General features: G+C 38.5%; 1 protein-coding gene across 3 annotated transcripts in view; it reads right to left on the reverse strand.

The window, feature by feature from the left end:
* The window catches only part of LOC136747822 (CD44 antigen), a 45,383-nt gene that overhangs the window by 4,877 nt on the left and 15,054 nt on the right, over positions 1 to 25,452 (reverse strand). Inside the window, exons 2-7 of one of the 3 annotated variants that reach the window (XM_066701054.1) lie at positions 20,359 to 20,524; positions 18,729 to 18,868; positions 14,546 to 14,635; positions 12,422 to 12,483; positions 12,139 to 12,271; positions 4,797 to 4,874 (exon numbers count right to left, since the gene is read on the reverse strand). In XM_066701054.1, coding sequence (XP_066557151.1) covers positions 4,797 to 4,874; positions 12,139 to 12,271; positions 12,422 to 12,483; positions 14,546 to 14,635; positions 18,729 to 18,868; positions 20,359 to 20,524 — 669 coding nt within the window. Of the gene's footprint in view, positions 1 to 4,796; positions 4,875 to 12,138; positions 12,484 to 14,545; positions 14,636 to 18,728; positions 18,869 to 20,358; positions 20,525 to 21,131; positions 21,196 to 25,452 lie in introns of those variants that run through there. The other 2 variants (XM_066701052.1, XM_066701051.1) reach the window with 2 other exon arrangements.

The raw sequence follows: 25,452 nt of genomic DNA on the forward strand, positions 1-25,452 counted from the left end.
TTTTTACCTTTGAAGAGGTATTCATTTAAGTTTATACAAATACATATGTGACAGGCTGCTGTCTGTCATGATTAGGTGCTCATGTGCGCAGCTGTGTTGTCGCTCCCCCGTAAACAGGCTGTGGACTCACGGCTGCGAGCAATGAGCACCGTGGCGATTGTGACGTCAGCAGCAGCTGTGCCCGGTCTATTTAATCTCGCTCCCTCGCTAGGGTAGGGAGCTAACCGAGCGAGGACTGAGTCTGCAACCCCCGGAGCACCACGTTCCCATTTGTTAGGACATTTCTTTGGACATTTATTTTCTTGTTTTGTTTTGTTATCCCCCTGATTGTCTGTGTTTCCCCCTCCTTTCGGAGCCTGTGAAGCTCAATAAAATAAGAACATAAGAACAGAAGAAAGTTTACAAACGAGAGGGGGCCATTCGACCCATCGTGCTCGTTTGGTGTTCACTAATATCTAAGTCATCCAAGGATCCTATCCAGACTATTTTTAAATGTTCCCAAATTTTCAGCTTCATCCACATCGCTGGGTAGTTTATTCCAGATTGTGACAACTCTCTGTGTAAAGAAGTGTCTCCTGTTTTCTGTTTTGAATGCCTTGAAGCCCAATTTCCATTTGTGGAATGGTTTGATGTGGTCGATGCCTTTCATGATTTTGAAGACTTGGATCAAGTCCCCACGTAGTCTCCTCTGTTCCAGGGTGAAAAGGTTCAGTTCCCTCAGTCTCTCCGAGTAGGACTTTCCCTTCAGACCTGGAATAAGTCTGGTTGCTCTCCTCTGAACTGCCTCTAAAGCAGCAATGTGGTGTGGTGCCCAGAACTGTACACAGTATTCCAGATGAGGTCTAACTAGTGCATTGTACAGTCTTAACATTACTTCCCTTGTTTTAAATTCTACACTTTTGACAATATACCCTAGCATTCTGTTTGCCTTTTGTATTGCTTCCCCACATTGATTGGATGGTGAAAGTGAGGAGTCCACATAGACTCCTAGGTCTTTCTCATGCGTTACTTCATCTAGATCTGTACCTCCCATAGTGTAATTATAGTTATTATTACAATTATTATTGTTACCTGCATGTATTACCTTGCAGTTGTCCACATTGAATTTCATTTGCCAGGTGTCGGCCCACAACTGAATATTATCTTAGTCCCTCTGAATAGCCTGTGCTGCCGAGATTGTATCTGCTGAGCCACCTATTTTAGTATCGTCTGCAAATTTGACAAGTTTGCTAACTATCCCAGAGTCCAGATCATTAATATAGATTAGAAAAAGCAAAGGCCCTAATACTGACCCCTGTGGAACTCCACTAACAACCTCACTCCAGTTAGAAGTGACTCCTCTAATCGACACTCTGTTTCCTATACATCAACCAGTTCATAATCCAGCTACTTACATTACCCTGAATGCCTACAGCTTCCAATTTGAGGATCAGTCTTTGGTGTGGAACCTTATCAAAAGCTTTTTGGAAGTCTAAGTATATCATATCATATGCTTTCACATGATCTACAGCTGCAGTTGCATGTTCAAATTTTTTAAATAAATTAGTAAGACGTGATCTGCCTCGTCTAAACCTATGTTGACTATCTCCAAGAATATGGTTTTCATTGAGATGCTCCTCTATTTTCTGTCTAATCATTTTTTCCAACATTTTACAGGTGATGCAGGTGAGACTGATTGGTCTGTAATTTCCTGGCTCAGTTTTGTCCCCTTTCTTGTGGATTGGTATGACATTTGCTATCTTCCAGTCAGTTGGCACATCCCCTGTTCTAAGTGTCATTTGGAATAATCGAGTTAGCGGCCTATAAATAATTTCCCTCATTTCTTTAAGTACTGTTGGAAATATCCCATCTGGCCCAGGTGATTTGTTTGTTTTTAATTCTGCTAGTCCCTTTAGTACCTCCTCCTCATTTATCCTGATCTCTCTTAGGGTTTGACTGGACTGATTGTCAACCTGTGGCATGTCATCTGTTTTTTCTTTTGTAAAAACCTCTGTGAAATACTAATTTATAATATTTGACACATCTTGTTCGTTTTCCAAGATACGTCTGTTTTTGCCCTTTATCTGTTTCACCTCCTCCTTTGCTGTTGTAATATTGAAAAAAGCTCTTTGCATTGGTTTTAGCTCCAAGAGCTATGTTTCTTTCTATTTCCCTCTTTGCTTTCCTGATCCCTTTCTTAAGATTTCTTTGCAGCTCAACATATTCTATGTATTTTGTTTCGTCACCATCCCTTTTGTATGCGCTATACAACATTTTCTTCCTCTTTATATTTTTTTGCATACCTCTATTAAACCATTTTGGCCAGTGTTTTTTGTTCCTCAATTTGCTAAGTTTTGGTACAAATTGCTCCTGAGCCTCAAGTAGTATATTCTTAAAATATACCAATCCATTTTCAATTAACTCTGTATCCAGTGTGCTCCAGTCTACCTCTTCTAAGTGCCATCTCATACCTTCAAGGTTTGCTTTTCTAAAATTGTAGACCATTGTTTTAGACTTGGACCTTTTGAAAGAATGCCTCAAAGCTAACCATATTGTGATCACAATTTGCCATTTGTTCTCCAACTAGTGTCCCTCTGACTCTATCTTGGTCATTTGAAAAGATCAAGTCAATACATGCGCTCTATCTGGTTGGTTCTCTGACAAAATGAGTTAGAAAGCAGTCATTTACCATCTCAACCATTTCCATTTCTGCTTATGTAGTCCCCACTGGGCTTTCCCAGTCTAAGTTTGGGAAATTGAAATCCCCCATTATAACAGCCACATCCTTGCTACATGCAGTCCTGATTACACTGTACAATGCAGCATCTTTCTGAATATCTGAGTTTGGTGGCCTGTAACATACTCCTACCGCTAATCCTCCAGATCTCTTGTTCAAAAGTTTCACCCACAAAGATTCTGTTCCGTTACTGGGATCTAATACAAGTTCTTCTGCCTCAATGTCATTTTTCACATATAATGCTACCCCACCCCCCCTTCGATTTTGCCTGTCTCTCCTAAACTGTGTGTATCCTTCCAACTTGTATTCATCCCCATCATTTTCTGTAAGCCATGTTTCTGTCACTCCTACAACATCATAGTCACACGCCAGCACTGTGGCTTCCAAGTCTAACATCTTATTCCTTATACTCCTGGCATTGAGGTACAAACATTTCAGGTCTTTCCTACTAGCAGTTTCCCTTGGTTTTCTTTCCTTAGTGGAACATCTCCCATTGTCAGAGCTCCCTGCCCCCCTGGTTCCTAGTTTAAATGATTCTCAATTTCACTGCACATATGCTCTCCCAATGCATTAGCCCCCCTTCTGTTTAGATGTAGACCGTCCGGATTGTACAGGTCCCATCTATCCCAGAAGAAAGACCAATGCTCCATAAACCTAAAACCCTCTTCCCTACACCAAGCTTTCAACCACATGTTAAACTTTCTAATCTCTGCCTGTCTCCCTGGCCTGGCACGTGGTACCAGAAGTATTTCAGAGAAAACTACCGTGGAGGTTCTGCTCTTTAGTTTTGTTCCTAACTCTTTAAATTTGTCTTGCAGAACCTCTGTCCTACCTTTTCCTATGTCTTTGGTTCCAATGTGGACCATGACCAGTGGATTCCCCCCGGCTTTGGCCGGTCTGCAACCTGAGCACCAGGCAGGCAAGATACCATGCGGGTCTCCTTGTCACTAGAACACACTGTGTGATCTACACCTCTAAGAATTGAGTCTCCTACTATAAATACCTCCTTCTTCTGGGGGGGAGTGGGCACCATGGTGCTCTGGTGCTCAACTGCCCCCCCATCACCCTCTGAGCTGTCACTGTCCAACTTGGTGTCCAGCAGTTGGAACCTGTTGGGCAATTCAAGCTCTTGGGGTGTCTCTAGGGGTTGTGCACGCCCTTTTCTGCGGTTACGACCTACTGTAACCCAGCAGTTCTCTACGCTGTCCTGCTCTAAGGTCTCAACTCTCCTAGGTTTTGGCGTGCACACCATCTCTCTCATGGGCTGATTGACCAATTCTTCTATATCCCTAATGCAGTGCAGATCGACAAGCTGTGCCTCAAGATCACAAACCTTGATCTCTAGGATTTCAACCTGCCGACAACGTTCACAAATGAAGCCTTCTTGAATGAGTTCATCCAGGAAGGCAATCATTCTGCAAACCTGACACTGTAGTGGCCACATGCTTCTAAATGTAACTTTTTTTTGTTTGTTTCTTTATACTTCTCTTGGTTCCTGCTGCTAGTCAACTGCCTAACTTTTGTCAGCGAGAAACAGCACAGCTGTTTATCAACAGCTGCTTTAAGTAGCTTTTGTCTACCTACCCCCAATTCACACCTAACTGGCCCCACCTGGCTCCTCCTGCAACAGAATTCCTGCTAGTCCTAGACAAAATCTCCCTTCTACAACCTGTTTACTTTCACCAACTCAGCAGCTGAACTGAACTGACTTCAATTTAGGCAAACTACAGACAATGCTAACATCAATTTAAGGCAAACTTAAAACAAAATGAGCAATGCTAAGACTATTCTGAAACTAGTCAAACAACAAGATGGCTACCTCTCACCTGTACTCTCCGGTCTCTCTCTGTTTCAACTTGTAAATACTTCTGTTTGCAACTTGTAAATACTTCTGTTTCTAGTATCGCACACCGCCGAACCCGAGACTCTTTCCCGTGTATTGTGTCCGGCTGTCACAACATATTATACACAAATAAAGCAAACCTTATGTGCCAGTAAATCAAGATAAATATGTGTTCTATTTCTTATGTAAATCAAAGTGAGAATGTATCATTCACATTTTCTTCTCATAGTTACTTACCTGGCACACCATGAACTGTCTTGCCAGTTGGAGAAGATGGAGTTACATTCCCTGGACCCATCCTACCACTGCCTGTATCTGATGAAATAATAAAAAGACATTCACTTTGACATTTGTGAGCTAGAATATAAAACTGTTTTAAAGTGTGAAACTCAGGAATGAAGCAGCTCAATATTTAAAGGAGTTTATATTAGGAAGCTTCCATATTTTCAAAAAAAACTGTATTAGCTGCTCCTTTGTAACCAGTTTTGTTTCCTCCACCTTAAATCTTAAACTCACTGTATGCTTAAAAAAATAATACCATCCTACAATATACTATAACTGTTGTATACATGTAAACATTTATTTATTGAATCACTCCATCAAAAAACATATCCACAAAATAGATACAAATAACCTGAAATATGTTAATTCAGAAAAATAAAATATTGTTTCTTGTTAATTTGAGTCTAGTTCAATTAGTTAAATTGAATCTCATGCATTCTAACTTTAGATTTAAATTTTTATTATAATCAGATAAAACAAAATGTGGTAAATATATGCTATGCATATTATACACAATTTACATTAATTGTTTGTTTACATGTACTGTATGTTTGTAATACAAATGAGAGAAGTCTTATTTTTAAATATTTTAGGAGTGTTTGCAGGTGTAGTACAAATAAATCAATTTAACATATTTCATATTTCAAAAAACATGTCTATGAAGTAATGTTCTCTTTCTTGAGCAACATAACGTCCCAGCTGTTGAATCCAGAGATTCAAGCTTGTCGTGTTTGTCAATGCCACAGTGACCTACTTTTCTAGCAGCTTATGTCAGGAGAGAGCGTTGTTTTGAACAAAAACTTGAAGGATCCCAGAAATTGAAGTTTTTTTTAAATGTAGCCCTGCATTCTGTGTTGGAAAACTTAAAACCCAAATTAATTGCTTTTGAAAAGTGTTTTTCACCATGCTGATGTTTCCAGTGTCAGAATACAAATAAGGCACAGGCTTCAATAATAAGGCAAATACTTTAATTTCTACATTTAACATTTTGCTGGTAAACAGCTGTATCAGATCATTCTATTTTTGCCTAAAATTGCTTTGCCTAACAGTTGGTTCTTGCCATTAAACATTGTAAACATCCAGGAATATAATGAATTCTTGTAATGTTTGGATTTAACTGTGATTGGTTTCTCAAAGCCAAATGACCAAAAGAGGTTCATTTAGAGTACTGCTTTCAAACCTCAGGATTTCTTAATATTGACAATATCATGTTCAGCCATGCAAAATGACAAAAAGACATGCAGCTGTAATTACTGTCAAAGTTGTTATATCAAATATTGAATTGAGTAAATGTACGCAATTTACATATTTCATATTTTATCTCATTAGTTTATGCTGACATTTATTGCAACTTATTGTACCCTTAAATGTGTTCAGTTTGAGCTTTCAAAGTTTTGAATATGTCTGAATACTTTTGCAAGCCTCTGTACATTTATCTGCTCAGTTAATGGTAGTAACTACTCAGACTGAATTATGAAAATAGGAAGGACAAAAGTTTTGTGTTTAGTGTTGTGCCTGAATGGATTGTATTCAACAAGAACTATTGCATTCCTTGGCACGGTACAAAATTCCTGTGGGCTCAATCTTTATCCATGCAGATGAATCATGCTTCCGTCAACCACCAGCAGGCCTTAATGTACTGCAAATTCGGTGTGCTCTGGTTTGTTCTGAAATGTCAGCATTTTGGTTCAGTATGATCCCATACACAGACACTACTTGTGGGCTAATACATTTATCAAGTGAATACTTTACTTCAGAATAGTGTTAATATTGAAAAATACGTTGTGTAAAAAGTGTGATACATTTAACTTGGATCAGCAAAGGTGTTACTGATGCAACTATCATCACTTTCCTGTCTTTGGAGACATTATAGTGTTTCTTTAATGCTTCATCAGCACTGTTACATTGAGTCCATCAAGCTTGTTTGGTTTGTAGTACTGTAATGATTCAGGAATCTCATCCAAGAGAGGGAATGGAAATCAATGAGGCGTGGCTCTGGAGTTTGTTTCAAGACCCCCCCTATTTTTTGTCCTTAATGCTAACTAATAATAACTGACATCTAAAATGTAGTTTTGTTAATGTTAGTGATCAGAACTAGACTTGACATCAAAATTGTTTCATTTTAATTTACCTTGATGGGCTGTGAGGGGGAACCACTTGTGAGAAATGTATAGTAATTGGAAAATAACCACAGATTTACAAGTAACTTTTTTCTCTTCTCTATTTCAGAATTTCCTATGAAATGACGTTTCTCCATTTTCAACCACATTTCCTTTTTCTGTTTCCATGAAAACAAACACAACAAATCATGTACTGCTTTTGTTTGAACAGTTGCCAGAATCAGTAGTCAACACATAGAGCCCTCTATCAGTTTAAAATCTTCCATAATTAGCAATGACTTCATGTACTTTTTAGACTTAAAAATAGAAGACTTTGGACGTCAGACAGTACTACGTCACTGCTTTGGTTATTACAGTAACTAAACAAAGTTGTACACTATGCTTACAACACAGATGTGTCTCCCAGCATTTATATATATTAAAAAAAAACATTGACAGTGTACAGAGAGAAAATATGTTAATACTGTATGGCATTGTATATGTATGGCTTCACTATTACATATTATTATTATTATTATTATTATTATTATTATTATTATTATTATTATTATTATTATTGATGTATTATTTTCTTTCTGTTCTTACCTATTCATTCATTTTACAGAGGTTTGTACTATACTATTCATTTATACTATTAAGTCTTGACCATTTTACTGTTTGTTTTTGTTTATTATGTTCCCTTCAAATTTTGTTATCTTTAAAATAAAAAATAAAAACAGTTTTTGTTTCATGAGGCTGGTAGAAATATTAAGGAGTGTGGGGGTGCTCCTATCAATTACATATTAAGCCATACTCATCTAACAATTATATATTATTATATAATTATAACATTGTAATAATACTAATAAAAATGATCTAAAGTTTGCATTTGTTTTCATTTTGGCCTTTTAGTTTTAAATAGAAGAAAATGCAGATTCACCATTGAAGAAACAGCTTATTTTAGAATATCTTACAAGAAAAGGATGATTTTAATTTAGGCCCGTTTTAGGCTCAGCTGTTGCTGCCATATCCATGTGGTGCTGAGCAAATTGACTAATTATACATTTGCTCTCATTGTGTATATACCGTACAACCACTTAGAATAACTCACTCCAGGTTTTAATGGCAACTGGCATGACTATATTCTATATTCTACCTTGATGGAGTGATTCAGTAATATGTCATTGAGGCTCAGAAATGTAAATCAATAATCGATGTATTAAATAATTATTGCTTTATTTATTTATACATAAGCTGCCTTTGTTTAAAGGCATAAGGGCATTTAAGAAAATTGTATATAAAGATGTTCAAAGCATATTCATAAATCTGACTATAAAATTTTAACAATAGTAATAAATTACAATGTGGGCTTGTGTAATATGTTCTTTAAATCAGTGTATCATTTGTAACTGGCACCTGGCACATGCAGTCTCATTTCACAGCCATGCTCATCACTTTCAGTACTGCTAGACTTCTCTTCTATGCTATAGAAATATAAAAATATATATGTTTGCAGTCTAATTGATCAGTATCTGTTATACTTTTAAAATAACCGCTTCACCCATGTAATTTACACAGATGTTAACAGGAGGAGCTTCTTAAAACAATTAATATGCTGCCCAAAGATGGTTTCCTATGTATCAGGTGTGCCCCAAGGCTCTGTTCTGGGCCCCCACTTGTACTCTCTCTATAGTCACTCTATTGGCCGCTCATTGCATCCAATGCTTTTACCACTTCCTTTTACCACTTTTATGCACATGACACACAGATCTTCCATTATTTTCCCTCTTCTGACCCTCTCATCCCCTCTTGCATCTCTTCATGACTCTCTGCTATCTCCTTGTCAATGCACTCGCATCATCTCTATCTTAACTGTTCTAAATCTGATCTCTTCTTTCCCTCCTAACCTTCTACTGAGTTCTCCAATTCAATTCCACTGGAATCTACCATACTCTCCTCTTCTTCTTCCGCAAAGAATCTTGGAGTCACCCTTGATCCCGCTCTGTCCTACTCCCAGCACATCTCCACTGTGACACATACAGTGAGGGAAAAAAGTATTTGATCCCCTGCTGATTGTGTATGTTTGCCCACTGACAAAGAAATGATCAGTCTATAATTTTAATGGTAGGTGTATTTTAACAGTGAGAGACAGAATAACAACAAAAAAATCCAGAAAAACGCATTTAAAAAAAGATATAAATTGATTTGGATGTTAATGAGTTTGACCCCTTCGACTTAGGACTTGGTGGCAAAACCCTTGTTGGCAATCACAGAGGTCAGATGTCTCAGGAAGGATTTTGTCCCACTCCTCTTTGCAGATCCTCTCCAAGTCATTAAGGTTTCGAGGCTGACGTTTGGCAACTTGAACCTTCAGCTCCCTCCACAGATTTTCTATGGGATTAAGGTCTGGAGACTGGCTAGGCCACTCCAGGACCTTAATGTGCTTCTTCTTGAGCCACTCCTTTGTTGCCTTGGCTGTGTGTTTTGGGTCATGCTGGAATACCCATCCACGACCCATTTTCAATGCCCTGGCTGAGGGAAGGAGGTTCTCACCCAAGATTTGATGGTACATGGCCCCGTCCATCGTCCCTTTGATGCGGTGCAGTTGTCCTGTCCCCTTAGCAGAAAAACACCCCCAAAGCATAATGTTTCCACCTCCATGTTTGACGATGGGGATAGTGTTCTTGGGGTCATTCCTCCTCCTCCAAACACGGCGAGTTGAGTTGATGCCAAAGAGCTCGATTTTGGTCTCATCTGACCACAACACTTTCACCCAGTTCTCCTCTGAATCATTCAGATGTTCATTGGCAAACTTCAGACAGGCCTGTACATGTGCTTTCTTGAGCAGGGGGACCTTGTGGGCGCTGCAGGATTTCAGTCCTTCACGGCATAGTGTGTTACCAATTGTTTTCTTGGTGACTATGGTCCCAGCTGCCTTGAGATCATTAACAAGATCCTCCCGTGTAGTTCTGGGCTGATTCCTCACCGTTCTCATGATCATTGAAACTCCACGAGGTGAGATCTTGCATGGAGCCCCAGACCGAGGGAGACTGACAGTTATTTTGTGTTTCTTCCATTTGCGAATAATCGCACCAACTGTTGTCACCTTCTCACCAAGCTGCTTGGCGATGGTCTTGTAGTCCATTCCAGCCTTGTGTAGGTCTACAATCTTGTCCCTGACATCCTTGGACACCTCTTTGGTCTTGGCCATGGTGGAGAGTTTGAAATCTGATTGATTGATTGCTTCTGTGGACAGGTGTCTTTTATACAGGTAACGAGCTGAGATTAGGAGCACTCCCTTTAAGAGAGTGCTCCTAATCTCAGCTCGTTACCTGTATAAAAGACACCTGGGAGCCAGAAATCTTGCTGATTGATAGGATCAAATACTTATTTCCCTCATTAACATGCAAATCAATGTATAACTTTTTTGAAATGCGTTTTTCTGGATTTTTTTGTTGTTATTCTGTCTCTCACTGTTAAAATACACCTACCATTAAAATTATATACTGATCATTTCTTTGTCAGTGGGCAAACGTACAAAATCAGCAGGGGATAAAATACTTTTTTCCCTCACTGTACTTGCCAGTTCTTCCTGAGCAACATACGCAGAATCCATCCCTTCCTCATCAACTACTCGTGTCAGCTGCTCATCTAGACCCCAGTATTCTCCCGCCTGGATTATGGCAACTCACTCCTGACCGGCCTGCCTGTATCTGCTACACATCTGCTCTAGCTAATACAGAACTTTGCTGCTTGTCTGGTGTTCTCAATTCGGAAATGCTACTCCACTATTCCACTCCCTTCACTGGCTCCCAACATCAGCTCACATCCACTTTTGGCTCTTACCTACAGCTGTCTTGACTCCCTTACTGCACCTAACTAAACCTTTCCATACACTCCCCCTGACCACTCTGATCCTCCTGCACCAGAAAACTCTTTCCACCCCTCTTCCTCCACAGCCTGTTCCTTTTCCACCCTTGACCCTAATTGGTGGAAGGACCTGCACAGTCTCTGACCCCCTTCTGGCAATTACTGAAGACATATCTGATCAGACGGTACCTGTAATACTGCAGCCTTACCTCCTGGACTCTTGTATTATACAACTATGCTTCCTGGTGCTCCTGCATACTTATGTATTGTTAGCACTTCTATTGTGGTTCTGTGACTCCTCCTATGTCTTCCCCACCCCAAAGCACATGCCTTGGATTTAAGTTTATTATGTCAATTTTTAGCTCATTGTACAAGGATGTATGTATATTGTATTCTATAGTAATTGTATTACTGCACTTTTGTAATGTTTTAAAATGTTTCTTGTGTAAACTGTAACTCACCTTGGATAAGGGCATCTACTAAGAAATAAACAGTAATAATAATAATAATAATAATAATAATAATAATAATAATATCAGGCTTATCTGGAATTTACATCATATGGCTGTATATGCCGTATATTTAAGTATAACCAAAATGTATGACCATGACACCATGACTGTATGTGCATTCATGTGGATGTTAAACAAAAGATTCCCTACTGATATCCACTAAAGCTTCTGCCACTGAGACCTCTTCTGGCTTCCACTGTCTGTTCTTCCTTAAATCACAAATGCTGTCATTGGCTCAGAGGTGTGCTTTCTGCATGCACATTTTGTAAGCCACACCAGCTAACCGTGTCTCCTCCCTGTTCGCGCACCTCAAGATATTTTTTATTCAAGACAGTAACAATTCAAACAGATGCAGGAAGAAGATGTATACATGTGGATTAAGTATTAGTTAATGTGGGCTGGACTAAGGTCATTAGCAGAGTACCACAGGAAACACATGTAAATGAATGACGTAGTTTCTGGTATAGTTAGAAAGTTTGTTAAATTTGCTGATAACATCAAAGTAGGGGGAGTAGTTAACCATACAGCAGCAACTCAAGAAATTCAAAAACATAGTATTTAGAACTGGCCAGTGTAGACAAATCCTGTAAAATGTACAGATGCACAGAACTTAAAAGTTGTAATGATGAGAAGGATTTAGGAGTTAATGTTAATCATCAAGTTCATCAAAACAATCTGGTGTTGCTATAAAAAAGCTAATTCAATCTGTTAATATAAATTTGATAAATCGTTAAAAGTGTATATTTTAAATCACTGATATGACTTGTGTAATGTGTATATTTGCAAAAATCCACAAATAAGTAAATTCATTCTCACCTTTAGGAACTGTGTGTATGTTGGTAATTGTTGTAGTTTCATCATGTGGGGACTCATTCTCATCTTTATCTCCAAGATTTTCTTTGGTGACCACAGGGGTAGTCATGATTCCCTCAGGCAATTGACCAGTGACCTGTATAGAAATGTCAAGGCTGATTGCTGTAGTGGCCTCTGTAGGTTTTTCCTGATCTAATCCAGTTGTAGAGTTATCAGGGCTATTTTCATCCATCTCTTTAGATCTATCAGGGCTGTTTTCACCATCCAAAGTAGGATTTGTACTCACTGCATCATCAGGTAATGGTGCTGATGTGCTGTTTTCTTTCTGGAAAAAAACAGTTGCAGTATCTGTAAATAAAAACATAGCTTGTCAATACAAGTTACATTCACTTTGAATACAGCTGTAGACCAACAGATAATCTAGCACATTTTTTAAATGACTATTAACATTATGTTGAAAACATATGAATGAATTGCTATATTTAAAGGACAAAGGGGCATTTTAATTAAGATAACTATAGACTTAATATTAGATATGTAAGTATGTGGTTTTTTTTACATCACAAACATATTACTTAAAACAAGTTCTAAATATAATGTGTTTTTGTTTGTCTATTATCAAGAGCCAAGACTACATAGTGGTGACTTCCTGAGGAAAAAAAAGTTGAAAGTATGTACCACACATACCTCTTTACTTTTCTGTATGCACACTACATTTTTGTGTCCTGTGTTACTGACCTCTATACTTTTTTGTGAACAAGAGTCTGAGAATATATTGTGCTTCTGTGTTCAATCATTGCTGAAGTATTTTACTTCAATGTTGTTCATGACAAGATGTTTGTTAAAAGACACAAATACCTGTTACTAGTCTTCCAAAGAAAAACATACTGTATTAAGCTGAAACGTGGAGGTGACGTGTGTGACAAAAATATGTTTTGACTCCACATTTGCTTTAAATAGTTTGTGGACTGTTATAGATAAAATATTTAGAGTATGACCTGCCAAAATGGCCTGTTTTTGTAAAGTTCAGTACAATCAGACTGCAGTGCAGTTTTATGAGTGGATGGGGACAAAAGTGTAGGTTTATAATAATAATAATAATCCTTACACTTATACAGCACTATCTAAGATACTCAAAGCACTTTAGGGGGTCCCACCTCCAACACCACCAATGTATAGCACCCACCCTGATGATGCAACAGCAGCCAGAGTGCGCCAGTATGCTCACCACACATCATCTACTCAGTGGGGAGGTGGGCAGAGAGATTAATACCAATTATATCTGGGAATTAATTATGGCTGTAGTTTAGCCAGGCCACTGGGGTAATACCCCTACTCTTTACAAGAAATGCACTGGGATTTGTAGGCACCACAGAGAGTCAGGACCTCGGTTTTACATCTCATCTGAAGGATGGCACTTATTCACAGCACAGTGTCCCCATCACTGTACTGGGGCATTGGGATCCATACAGACTATAGGTTGAACACCCCCTACTTGTCTCACCAACACCTATTCCAGCAGCAACCTTTCCAAGGAGGTCTCCCATCCAAGTACAAGATCTGCATAGCTTCAGTGTATTGCTAGTGTTGAGCTGCAGGATGGTATGGCTACTGGTTAAGGAGGGGGAGGGATTGTGAATGTTGGAAGAATGATAAATTGTCCCCCCAATACTGTATGCCCAGCTCCATACAGTCCCCTGCAATATTGACAGCACTACTCCCACCCCAATATTGACAGCATCACTCCCAATTCTGAAATGAAACCTACATCCCTGGATGGGTATGCACATTGATCTGCATTTTTAATCCATAATCCATCCACATTAAAAACTGAGACAAACTAATCATATTAACAAGGCTTTCAGAGCAATGTTGCTTGTAACAAAAAGGAATACAAATACACAAAGGTTTAAAAGGAGAACAGATAAAATGCAGCTGTATGAAAATGGACTCATTTAATGTTTAGACAAATGAAGACATGACTCAGATGGTTTATCTGGCATAGTCTTACATTTGGGTGAGCAAACAGCTGTAAAGCAGTCTATTCTCTATTCTCTATTCTCATTATTTTGTTACAGAATATACATTTCACATGTGAATTGTACAAAACGTTACATATATAAAACGTACTGTATTAATTGTATTTATTGTATCCCAATGTTAAGTAGGCCTATATTCTTCCTGTATGTAATTTCCCAGTGAGCTCTGAGGATAACTCCTTTTGGATGATAAAATAAACTTAACTTGAACTAATTTAAATGTACTGTTTTCTATAAACATCAGTCATTATTTGTCACATTAACTCATGAAGCAAAGTAACTTATTGATTGTAAGGCTTTAGTCTTATTCTAGTTTATGTCTGAATCCTTATTCTGACCATCATAATGGACAGAGTATTGTATTACTATACCTGTGGTTTGGAACTCATACCCATCATCTTTGGCACCTATAGTGTGAGGGATAGGATTATGAGCTGATGCACAATTGCGGTCTGATGGATCTATAGGAGGAAACAGAGGGTTAGAAAAGGTTTTATTTTAAATTCAAATAAAATAAATGTTTTTTGGATTTGAGAAAATTAGTGCCTCAATTATGTTGCCTGACATCCACAATTTGTCTTTGAACAAAATCACAATTAATAACATTCTTAATTAATATAACATTCTTAGCAGGTATTTTCCATATGAAACTTTTGTATTATTATTATTATATTTAATAACCTTTATCTATTATCTGGAGAGAAAAAACAACAAAAAAACATGTAATGTATTGAAAATATAAGCATGAACATATCACATATATTAAACTTATACTAAATGTGAGCCTAACAAAATATATTTCAAGTAGATTTACATTTTCTAACATATTGCAAATATTATTTAGAAAACAACATTTCATTAATAGTAAATACTTCCTATAGCAATTAATGTAGTCACAAAAATCGTCATTATCCTCCTGGGTCAAGAGAACTGTATGTGTGTGTGTGTATATACACTCACCTAAAGGATTATTAGGAACACCATACTAATACTGTGTTTGACCCCCTTTCGCCTTCAGAACTGCCTTAATTCTACGTGGCATTGATTCAACAAGGTGCTGAAAGCATTCTTTAGAAATGTTGGCCCATATTGATAGGATAGCATCTTGCAGTTGATGGAGATTTGTGGGATGCACATCCAGGGCACGAAGCTCCCGTTCCACCACATCCCAAAGATGCTCTATTGGGTTGAGATCTGGTGACTGTGGGGGCCAGTTTAGTACAGTGAACTCATTGTCATGTTCAAGAAACCAATTTGAAATGATTCGACCTTTGTGACATGGTGCATTATCCTGCTGGAAGTAGCCATCAGAGGATGGGTACATGGTGGTCATAAAGGGATGGACATGGTCAGAAACAATGCTCAGGTAGGCCGTGGCATTTAAACGATGCCCAATTGGCACTAAGGGGCCTAAAGTGTGCCAAGAAAACATCCCCCACACCATTACACCACCACCACCAGCCTGCACAGTGGTAACAAGGCATGATGGATCCATGTTCTCATTCTGTTTACGCCAAATTCTGACTCTACCATCTGAATGTCTCAACAGAAATCCAGACTCATCAGACCAGGCAACATTTTTACAGTCTTCAACTGTCCAATTTTGGTGAGCTTGTGCAAATTGTAGCCTCTTTTTCCTATTTGTAGTGGAGATGAGTGGTACCCGGTGGGGTCTTCTGCTGTTGTAGCCCATCCGCCTCAAGGTTGTACGTGTTGTGGCTTCACAAATGCTTTGCTGCATACCTCGGTTGTAACGAGTGGTTATTTCAGTCAAAGTTGCTCTTCTATCAGCTTGAATCAGTCGGCCCATTCTCCTCTGACCTCTAGCATCAACAAGGCATTTTCGCCCACAGGACTGCCGCATACTGGATGTTTTTCCCTTTTCACACCATTCTTTGTAAACCCTAGAAATGGTTGTGCATGAAAATCCCAGTAACTGAGCAGATTGTGAAATACTCAGACCGGCCCGTCTGGCACCAACAACCATGCCACGCTCAAAATTGCTTAAATCACCTTTCTTTCCCATTCAGACATTCAGTTTGGAGTTCAGGAGATTGTCTTGACCAGGACCACACCCCTAAATGCATTGAAGCAACTGACATGTGATTGGTTGGTTAGATAATTGCATTAATGAGAAATTGAACAGGTGTTCCTAATAATCCTTTAGGTGAGTGTATATATATATATATATATATACACTGCTCAAAAAAGTTAAGGGAACACTTAAATCACACATCGTATCTTGATGAACGAAATATATTAAAGATCAAAATCTTTACTGTACATTGTGTAATTCATTGAGAACAAAATGACATAACAACGGTCAATGGAAACCAAAATCACCAACCGACTGAGGGCTGGATTCAAACTCACACCGAAAATCAAAGTAAACAAATGAGATCACAGGCTGTTCCATCTTGCGTGAATTTCATCACGGCAACTCATAATGTGACTCAGTAGTGTGTATGGCCCCCACGTGCCTCTATACACTCCTGACAATGTCTGGGCATGCTCCTGAAGAGACAACGAATGGTGTCCTGGGCGATTTCCTCCCAGACCTGGATCAGGGCATCAGGCCTGGGGAACGTGAGAGCCAGTCAATGGCATCAATGCCTTTGTCACCCAGGAACTGCCTACACACTCTGGCCACATGAGGCTGGGCATTGTCCTGCACCAGGAGGAACCCAGGGCCCACTGCACCAGCGTAAGGTCTGACGATGGGTCTGAGGATTTCATCCTGGTACCTAACAGCAGTCAGGGTACCGTTGGCTAGTACAAGGAGGTCTGTGCAACCCTCCAAGGATATGCCTCCCCAGACCATCACTGACCCACCGCCAAACCGGTCATGCTGGATGATGTTGCAAGCAGCATAACGTTCACCACGGCATCTCAAGACGTCTGTCACATGTGCTCAGTGTGAACCTGCTCTCATCTGTGAAGAGAACCGGGCGCCAATGGCGGACCTGCCAATTCTGGTGTTCTCTGGTGAATGCCAATCGAGCTGGGCTATGAGCAGAGGTCCCACTAGAGGACATTGGGCCCTCATGCCACCCTCATGGAGTCTGTTTATGACAGTTTGGTCAGAAACATGTACAACAGTAGCCTGCTGGAGGTCATTTTGTAGGGCTCTGGCAGTGCTCCTCCTGTTACTCCTCGCATAAAGGAGCAGATACCAGTCCTGCTGCTGGGTTGATGCCCTTCTACGGCCCTGTCCAGCTCTCCTCGTGTAACAGCCCGTCTCTTGGTATCTCCTCCATGCTCTTGAGACTGTACTGGGAGACACAACAAGCTTTCTTGCGACGGCACATATGGATGTGCCATCCTGGAGGAGCTGGACTACCTGTGCAACCTGAATGGGCTGCAGGTACCGCTTCATGCTACCAGTAGTGACAAGGACACTAGCAAAACACCAAACTAGAGAAGAATTAATCAGGAAGGATAAGGAGAGAGCAATTGTCTGTGCTGTTGCCTCTCCAGTGCACCTGTTGTCACTTTCATTTGCACCAAAACAGGTGACATTGATTCACAATCGCTTAGGTTTCCTAACTGGACAGATTGATAACCCTGAAGTTTAATTGACTTGGTGTTATACTGTGATGATTACATGTTCCCTTATTTTTTTTTAACAGTGTGTATATATATATATATATATATATATATATATATATATATATATATATATATATATATAATGTAGTACACTCTATATCTATCTGTGGTGGGCATTATATAATTATATAATTTGTAATGTAAAATGAAAATGATACTGCAGACGTGTGGCAGAAGATTTTGTGGTCAGATGGAACCAATTCAAGGCATTAACTGTTAAGCATGGTGCTGACAGGGACCGGGAAGTTTGAATAATCACATTTCAGCAGGACAATAATCTGAAATACACACTGGTATGGTTTAAAAATAAAAAAATAACGATAACGACCTTGAGTAGCCTAGGTAGAAACCTAAATTATTTCTCTATAAAAAACTCACACTGATAAATATGTGAGAAAATATTTTTCCAGTTGTCATGTTTCTGGTTGGTGACATATGGCATTATTGTTCATTTTCTCCAGATCTGTTTGGTTCTTCTGTTTATTAATAACAATGTGACTATAATCTGAATATCTACTGGTTTGCATGTTTTTATTTGATTCAAAGTGAATATTTTATTTGACTTTTCAGCTTTTTCATAAATTTTATCGTAATACAAATATAACAAATGTTTTAACAATATGGCTATACTGGGACATTAGCTATAGAATGGATGTTAGTTAAAAAGAAAGAATGTGTCAGGCTGATATCCTGACTGATTGGTGGATTTGGTTGAAGCAAATAGAATACATTCCAAATATTTTTCGCAGGTTTCCCTGTTGTTCCAGGTATGATGCCTATGATGTTTCCCAGTGTGCCACAGAAACCCAAGAAAACCCTGAAGATTCATTTGAGGGTGCTGTGGCAGCCTTACCTTTGATTTCCTTCTAATTTTGTAGCTTAGTCAGCCCTTGGGTGTGCTTAAAACATTGTTCATTTATTTATTTAAAGCAGTAATAGTGATACCTGAGCTATTGAAGCAATAGGCATCGTAGTGGACTTGCAGGTTATCAGTGATGATGTAAACTCCAGTGCCATTGGATGCACAGAGAGGATGAGACTCCCGCCGAAGGATTGCAATGCTGTTGTTCTGAATCCAGCCATATCTGTTAAAACAAAGCAGGGTGGGTGAACTGATACAATATGTAAGAGTAGCTCATACCTGTATTTTCCACCAATTTAATTTCATCTTTGTTCCATGTTCCCATTTCAGTAATTTTGTGTTCCAGCAAATAATAATAGTAATAATAAATAATCTGAAAATACTTCTGCTGTGTGAATATGATGAAGAACATTGTGGAAGTTACAGGCACAGGTCGAAATATGTATCACCTAAAGGACTGAGTGAGATTAAATAGCTTCCCTCTGAGTTTATCATCAGCATGGTCTTTTCAGAAAATATTTCACAATCTACCAGAAAACGAATTTAATCAGAAAACTATGGGATTGGAATTTGGTTTCACACTTTCAATCATCTATTATAAACAAATATTTAAAAGGTATTTTTAGTGTGTTATTGCTTTGTCTGTTATGGTTGCATATATATTGCAAATAAAAAAAACAGATGTTTGATATTTATTATTTATGATCTCACAGTACAACTGGAGATTGAGGAAGTGGGTGACTTTTATGTTTGGCTTTTAACAGTTTGATTTAATCACACAACTGAATCAGACATTTGTTTTTATCTTCACAGGAATGGAAACTCTCTTATGTGCTATCTTGTCTGTGCACATGTTGTACTGTATTTTATTACTAGACCGTTTAATTATATTTAAAATATTTCAAACGATAGGTTGCAAATGCAACCCTGGTTATCTGAAAATGGAAGCACTGCCCAAGGGGGAGGGGTTTCTGTGCACCGATTGAAAATGTCACTGCCATTGGCCCCTGCACATGTCACTCACAACAGGTCCCTTCCAACTTCCTGTTCTATAAAACGTGATGTCTGCACAGGTTCGTGTTCTTTTGCTGGGAGCCAGGACTCTTGCGCGACCTTGCAAACCTTGGGCAATGCTTCCTTTTTTAGATAACCGGGGTAGCATTCAAAACTTTATTTCGTCAATTCCTATTTTATTTAGTTTCTATTTGGAAAGTTATCTTTCAAGTCGGAAGCACTGCCCAAGGGCGAGAGGTTACTGTATAATGAAATGTCACAAGAGAGGAGGCAGCAAGATGATAAGGGAGCCTGCCCCGAGGTGACCGCTAGGGGGCCTCTGCAACACAAATCCATAGAGTGGGCCACCAGGTGTTCAGGCACCAGGGTCCCGGTGAACTTGTAGGCCATGGTAATAGTGTCCACAATCTAAGATAACTAGAAAGATTCTATATTGATGGTGACTACTTTCTTCAGTTAGGCAGGAGAATCAAGGGACAATATAGAATAATTAACAGGTGCATAGTGACACTTATGTTCTTATTTCTCCATCCCTGTGCTGACCCTACCTCAGCCCTACTGTAATGCTCTGTGACAGCATTTCTTAAAATATGCCTCTTACATTTATACATTGGACTGTACATTTCTTTCTTTTTTTGTGATTTTAAAACCCTGATAAATAATGTTTAGAAAAATGGATTGCAGGATTCTGTCACCTACCTGCACGTCTGGAATCCTTTACTAAAAGAAACATGAATCCTCTCAGCATTTGCCAGCACTGTACCCAAGGACTGACACAATTCGTCTGCTTCAGAGTACGTCATGTTGTAGCGGCTGTTTAGTTCAATGTGAAATACACCTGCATGGCTGCAACTGACAGACAGAGCTGTGGGGAAAGAGACGGGGAAGACATTAAGGATTTTTACATAACACCACATTTTTATTTAATAGATGGTTCTCAGTTGATACAACTCTATATTGCAAAATGAAGAAAATGGTTATGTAGTCAATAAATGGGTAATATGAGCATTGCTGATGCTGAAAGGCTTTTCTGAAATTATATAAAATATTATAATGGATTGGATTGCAACCATTCATTTTTATATTTCCTCTTAGTTTGGTGATCCAAAAAGCTGTTTTCAGGATCCTCTGGTGAATGAACACACAAAATACAACATTGATTTAATTGGCACAAATCCAAAAATGAAAATATTTTGTAATCTACCCTGAAACTATTTATACCTTAGCATGTCTAATATGTCTTGTTATAAGCAGAAACCAAAACATTTTTTATGGTATTTATTGTATCTAATGATGTTGCGAAGCAAACTTTTCCCTCACATAAGCTTTATGTTCCCATCAGTAAATATAGAGATACAATGTGCAGAATGGGGAAACCTATGCTTTTTTCTGTTTTGTTTTCTACAGTGCTTAATAGGAAGTTGACTTCCTTTCTTGTTTCTTAAAACACAGCAGACATTTCCGTTATATACCTTGTTTATCTTGTCAAAGTTTCAGAGGTCTGTAATGGTGTCCATTGCTCCAGGCAAAGACTTACTAATTGACAACTTGTCTGGTCTTTCACCTGGATGTATAAATGGATACAAATGTAAGTCGCCCTGGATAAGAGCGTCTGCTAAATGACAAATAATGTAATGTAATGTAAATGTAATGGATGTCATGCAGTCACCACAGTTTTAATAATGGTTTGATACCCTTCTGTCATTCTTGTTCCTCTCATATGACATGCAATTGTGGCATATAACCCCCTTAACAAATAGTATTATGAAAAAATATTTGTGCATGAATTGTTACATTTGTTATAACTTTAAGTTTACTTTTCATATATATAAAACAAAATATAATTTGATATGGTATAAATTCTTGTTTGCAGCGAGAATGTATGCTTTTGATCAAGGTGTCTGTAGTTTTCAAGAATTTGTATCTTTTGGCAATGGATACATATGGAGCTGCTCAGGGGCAAGTGCACAGCTACAGAAGGTCTGGGTTCGAGTCCCAAAGCACACCCTGAGCTTGCGATAAAAGATCTGTCTAAAGTGGAAACTGCCATGGGTTCCTGTTCAGCAATGTCCAAGAATCATGGTTTATGTGGCCACTTGGGGCAGCAATCAAAGCCACCATCACTTGCTTGTGCCTGATCTTCTGTAGTATAGCTGGGAGAAGCGTGAATGGGGAAAATGTGTAGAGGAGACCACATGGTCACATGTGGGCCAACACATCGATCCCCAGTAGAGCAGATCCGCTGCCATGTTGGACAAGCTGGTGAGGTGTACTGCTGTTATTGAGCAGAACCATGCCATGCGATGGAGCCAGGGTGATTGTCTGTTGAAGTAGGCCATGACTGCTGTATTGTGCTTGTCCCATAGGGCTGGCAAGAAGTCCTGGAGGCTAAGGAACAAAGCCTGGAGTTCCGGGACGTTAATGTGGTGAGCACTGAAACTTTCCATCCACACCATCCACAGTCTGTGGCCATTGCAGGCCCCACAACCAAAGTTGGAGGCATCTGTCATAATCACCACTCGGTGGCAAATTGGCTTGAGGATTAGATTCAGTACTATACAGTATAGAATAGTAGTACTAGTAGTAAGTACTATCTTTTTTCATTTTGAAGTATAAGAATGCAATTTATTCAAAAATGTATTCAAAGCAAATTAAAATTACATTTAAAGTAGCAGGCAGATGCCATGAAAAAGAAGGTCTTGCAGAACAATAATTAAAAAAAAGATATGCAAATCCATCCTCAATGTCAAGAATTTACGTAAAGGGTCAGAATTCACTTTTGGGAAGTCAGGATTGGGACCACAATACTAATAATAGTTTTAAATACATATTGTCCTTAACAGATTTTTACATTAGAGTAAAGGATTTTAAATAATGATGGGAATGTGTTTAAGAACACCTTTTTATTTTTCCATATGCTAACAAAATTATGAGATGCTTGATCTTCATTTTTGTGATTATTTTGAATAGTTAATGTTTATGGCAAAACAAAGATTTTAAAATATTTGCTGCAAAAGTTGTTCCGTGTTATCAAAATAGAAAAGTCTTCTCTTTGAACTTTGGAAAACATAAACCAAGCACATGCAGATTCCAAGACAAAGTATTATCCATACTTGAGAAGACCTATTTACCAGAGTTTAATTAATCATTTAATTGTGTTTTAAGACAATATTTGTGTTGCGGAGCACCTTTATCACTTTCATGAAAGAGAGTTTCATGAAAAATGCAGTAAATGGCAGAAGTAGGCCATGGCATTTAAACGATGCCCAATTGGCACTAAGGGGCCTAAAGTGTGCCAAGAAAACATCCCCCACACCATTACACCACCACCACCAGCCTGCACAGTGGTAACAAGGCATGATGGATCCATGTTCTCATTCTGTTTACGCCAAATTCTGACTCTACCATCTGAATGTCTCAACAGAAATCGAGACTCATCAGACCAGGCAACATTTTTCCAGTCTTCAACTGTCCAATTTTGGTGAGCTTGTGCAAATTGTAGCCTCTTTTTCCTATTTGTAGTGGAGATGAGTGGTTCCCGGTGGGGTCTTCTGCTGTTGTAGCCCATCCGCCTCAAGGCTGTACGTGTTGTGGCATCACAAATGCTTTGCTGCATACCTCGGTTGTAACGAGTGGTTATTTCAGTCAAAGTTGCTCTTCTATCAGCTTGAATCAGTCGGCCCATTCTCCTCTGACCTCTAGCATCAACAAGGCACTTTCACCCACAGGACTGCCGCATACTGGATATTTTTCCCTTTTCACACCATTCTTTGTAAACCCTAGAAATGGTTGTGCGTGAAAATCCCAGTAACTTAGCAGATTGTGAAATACTCAGACCGGCCCGTCTGGCACCAACAACCATGCCACGCTCAAAATTGCTTAAATCACCTTTCTTTCCCATTCAGACATTCAGTTTGGAGTTCAGGAGATTGTCTTGACCAGGACCACACCCCTAAATGCATTGAAGCAACTGCCATGTGATTGGTTGGTTAGATAATTGCATTAATGAGAAATTGAACAGGTGTTCCTAATAATCCTTTAGGTGAGTGTATATAAGGACATAAGACAACCACTCATACAGAACATAATTAGCAGCAGGGACCTTACAGATGGCCCAGAGACTTGACTGAGAGAAGATATAATCAGGAGTAGGGGCCTCACAGAAAGCCAAGCCCAACTAAAACATCAATAAATTCAGGAGCAGGGCCCCCACAGTTGGAAATTTAAATAAGATCAGCAGTGAGTGCTTTGAAGAGGGTCCGAGCTCAAAAGAATATATTTGGCATTTAGAGAGGGCTATTGCCTTGCATCAGTATGTTTTTTGCTATGTGTATTACTAAGTGTAATGTCTCATCAATTTGGTAGATTGTTGACTGGTAGATTTGACTCATATATTCCAGAATCTGTATCAAAGCTTTAGAACTTTGCATTTAATGTGTTGGTGAAAACTGTAAACACTGTTACCATGGTTTTAAACACAAGTATGTTGAAAGAGGAAATGCATATGATGTCACAACAGATTATGAATTTGTATCCCTAATAAGTTATGCAAAGTATTTCTTAATATACTCTTGTGTATTCAAGTTAGATAATTCATGTTCATACAAAACTCTTTTAGAGGTTTCTGTGTCTTTCTCATCTCAACTCACATGACTGTGGGTTTTTATATGGTATTTCAATAGCAAAATAATTAGCCCAAACTTAACCCCAGCCTAAAGTCAACCACATGTTTCTCAGGAAATATACTGAGGTTTCATACTTTCTCAGTAAAACATGTCACATGTGAGACTTCTTCCAAATGAACTGTTATCTGTTTAGCTATAGAAATAAATTTGAATCCTTGTATATAGCATTTGTACGACAGTCATGTTAAAGCACAGGTATATTAATTACACACACAGTAAGTACACTGTATAGTGCAAAAAGTTACTGGAATAAAATTATAAAGTGGTTGTTTTATAGTTATCAAAGAAAACAAGTTTGAAAGTAAGAATGGGACTACAACAATGTAAATAATTATGATTCAAGGAAATCTAAAACACATTATGATTTGCATTTTATTAAACTCCTGTCTAATAAGTAGATCAGTTTGTGTTTTCTGCAAATACACATATGATGTTAGATATTGTGATAAAATTAAGTGCATTGTTTTATTCGTAATGGAGAAGCAGGAGCATGTAAATATGGCAGTGAGATATGTGAGACCATGCTGTACATTGCTCACTGTTTGTGATATGAAAATTAAGAAAGTGGTGTTGCATGATCTAATATTTGCAGTATCATTTTTCTTGACTATTTTCCATTTCCACATGTCAGCCAGCTAGATTAGATAAAGATTGGGGTAACTCAAGCATTAGAATTTCATAATATCATATTTCTGATATAAAGAAACTACGCCTTTAAATGCAGCATTGCTGGCGATAAAACAATGAAATCCATAACTCAAAATGGCCTTACACTTCAAACATTTAACAACTTACATTGTAAAAGTATCCATGTAGGAGAGTTTACTGTTCATGTATACAAGTAGTAAATGTTTAAATGCTAATTTTTAAATTCACATAATTATTTTTCATAGGAAAGAGAAAAAAAGCATACCAAGAAAATGTATTATCTGTAAATGGAAGCTGTGTAAGAGCATATCTTTTTTTAAATAAGTAAATTAGTAGTGTAATTTGTTATTTTAGTGTATCCAGATATATGCTGCATTTTAATCAGAGCTAAGATACTTGGCACAGTCCTTAGGTCCTGAAGTGCAAAACACAAATGCAAAAAGAAAAACACAATTGCAAA

Source organism: Amia ocellicauda, chromosome 4, assembly GCF_036373705.1.
Source record: "Amia ocellicauda isolate fAmiCal2 chromosome 4, fAmiCal2.hap1, whole genome shotgun sequence".
NCBI lineage: Eukaryota > Metazoa > Chordata > Actinopteri > Amiiformes > Amiidae > Amia > Amia ocellicauda.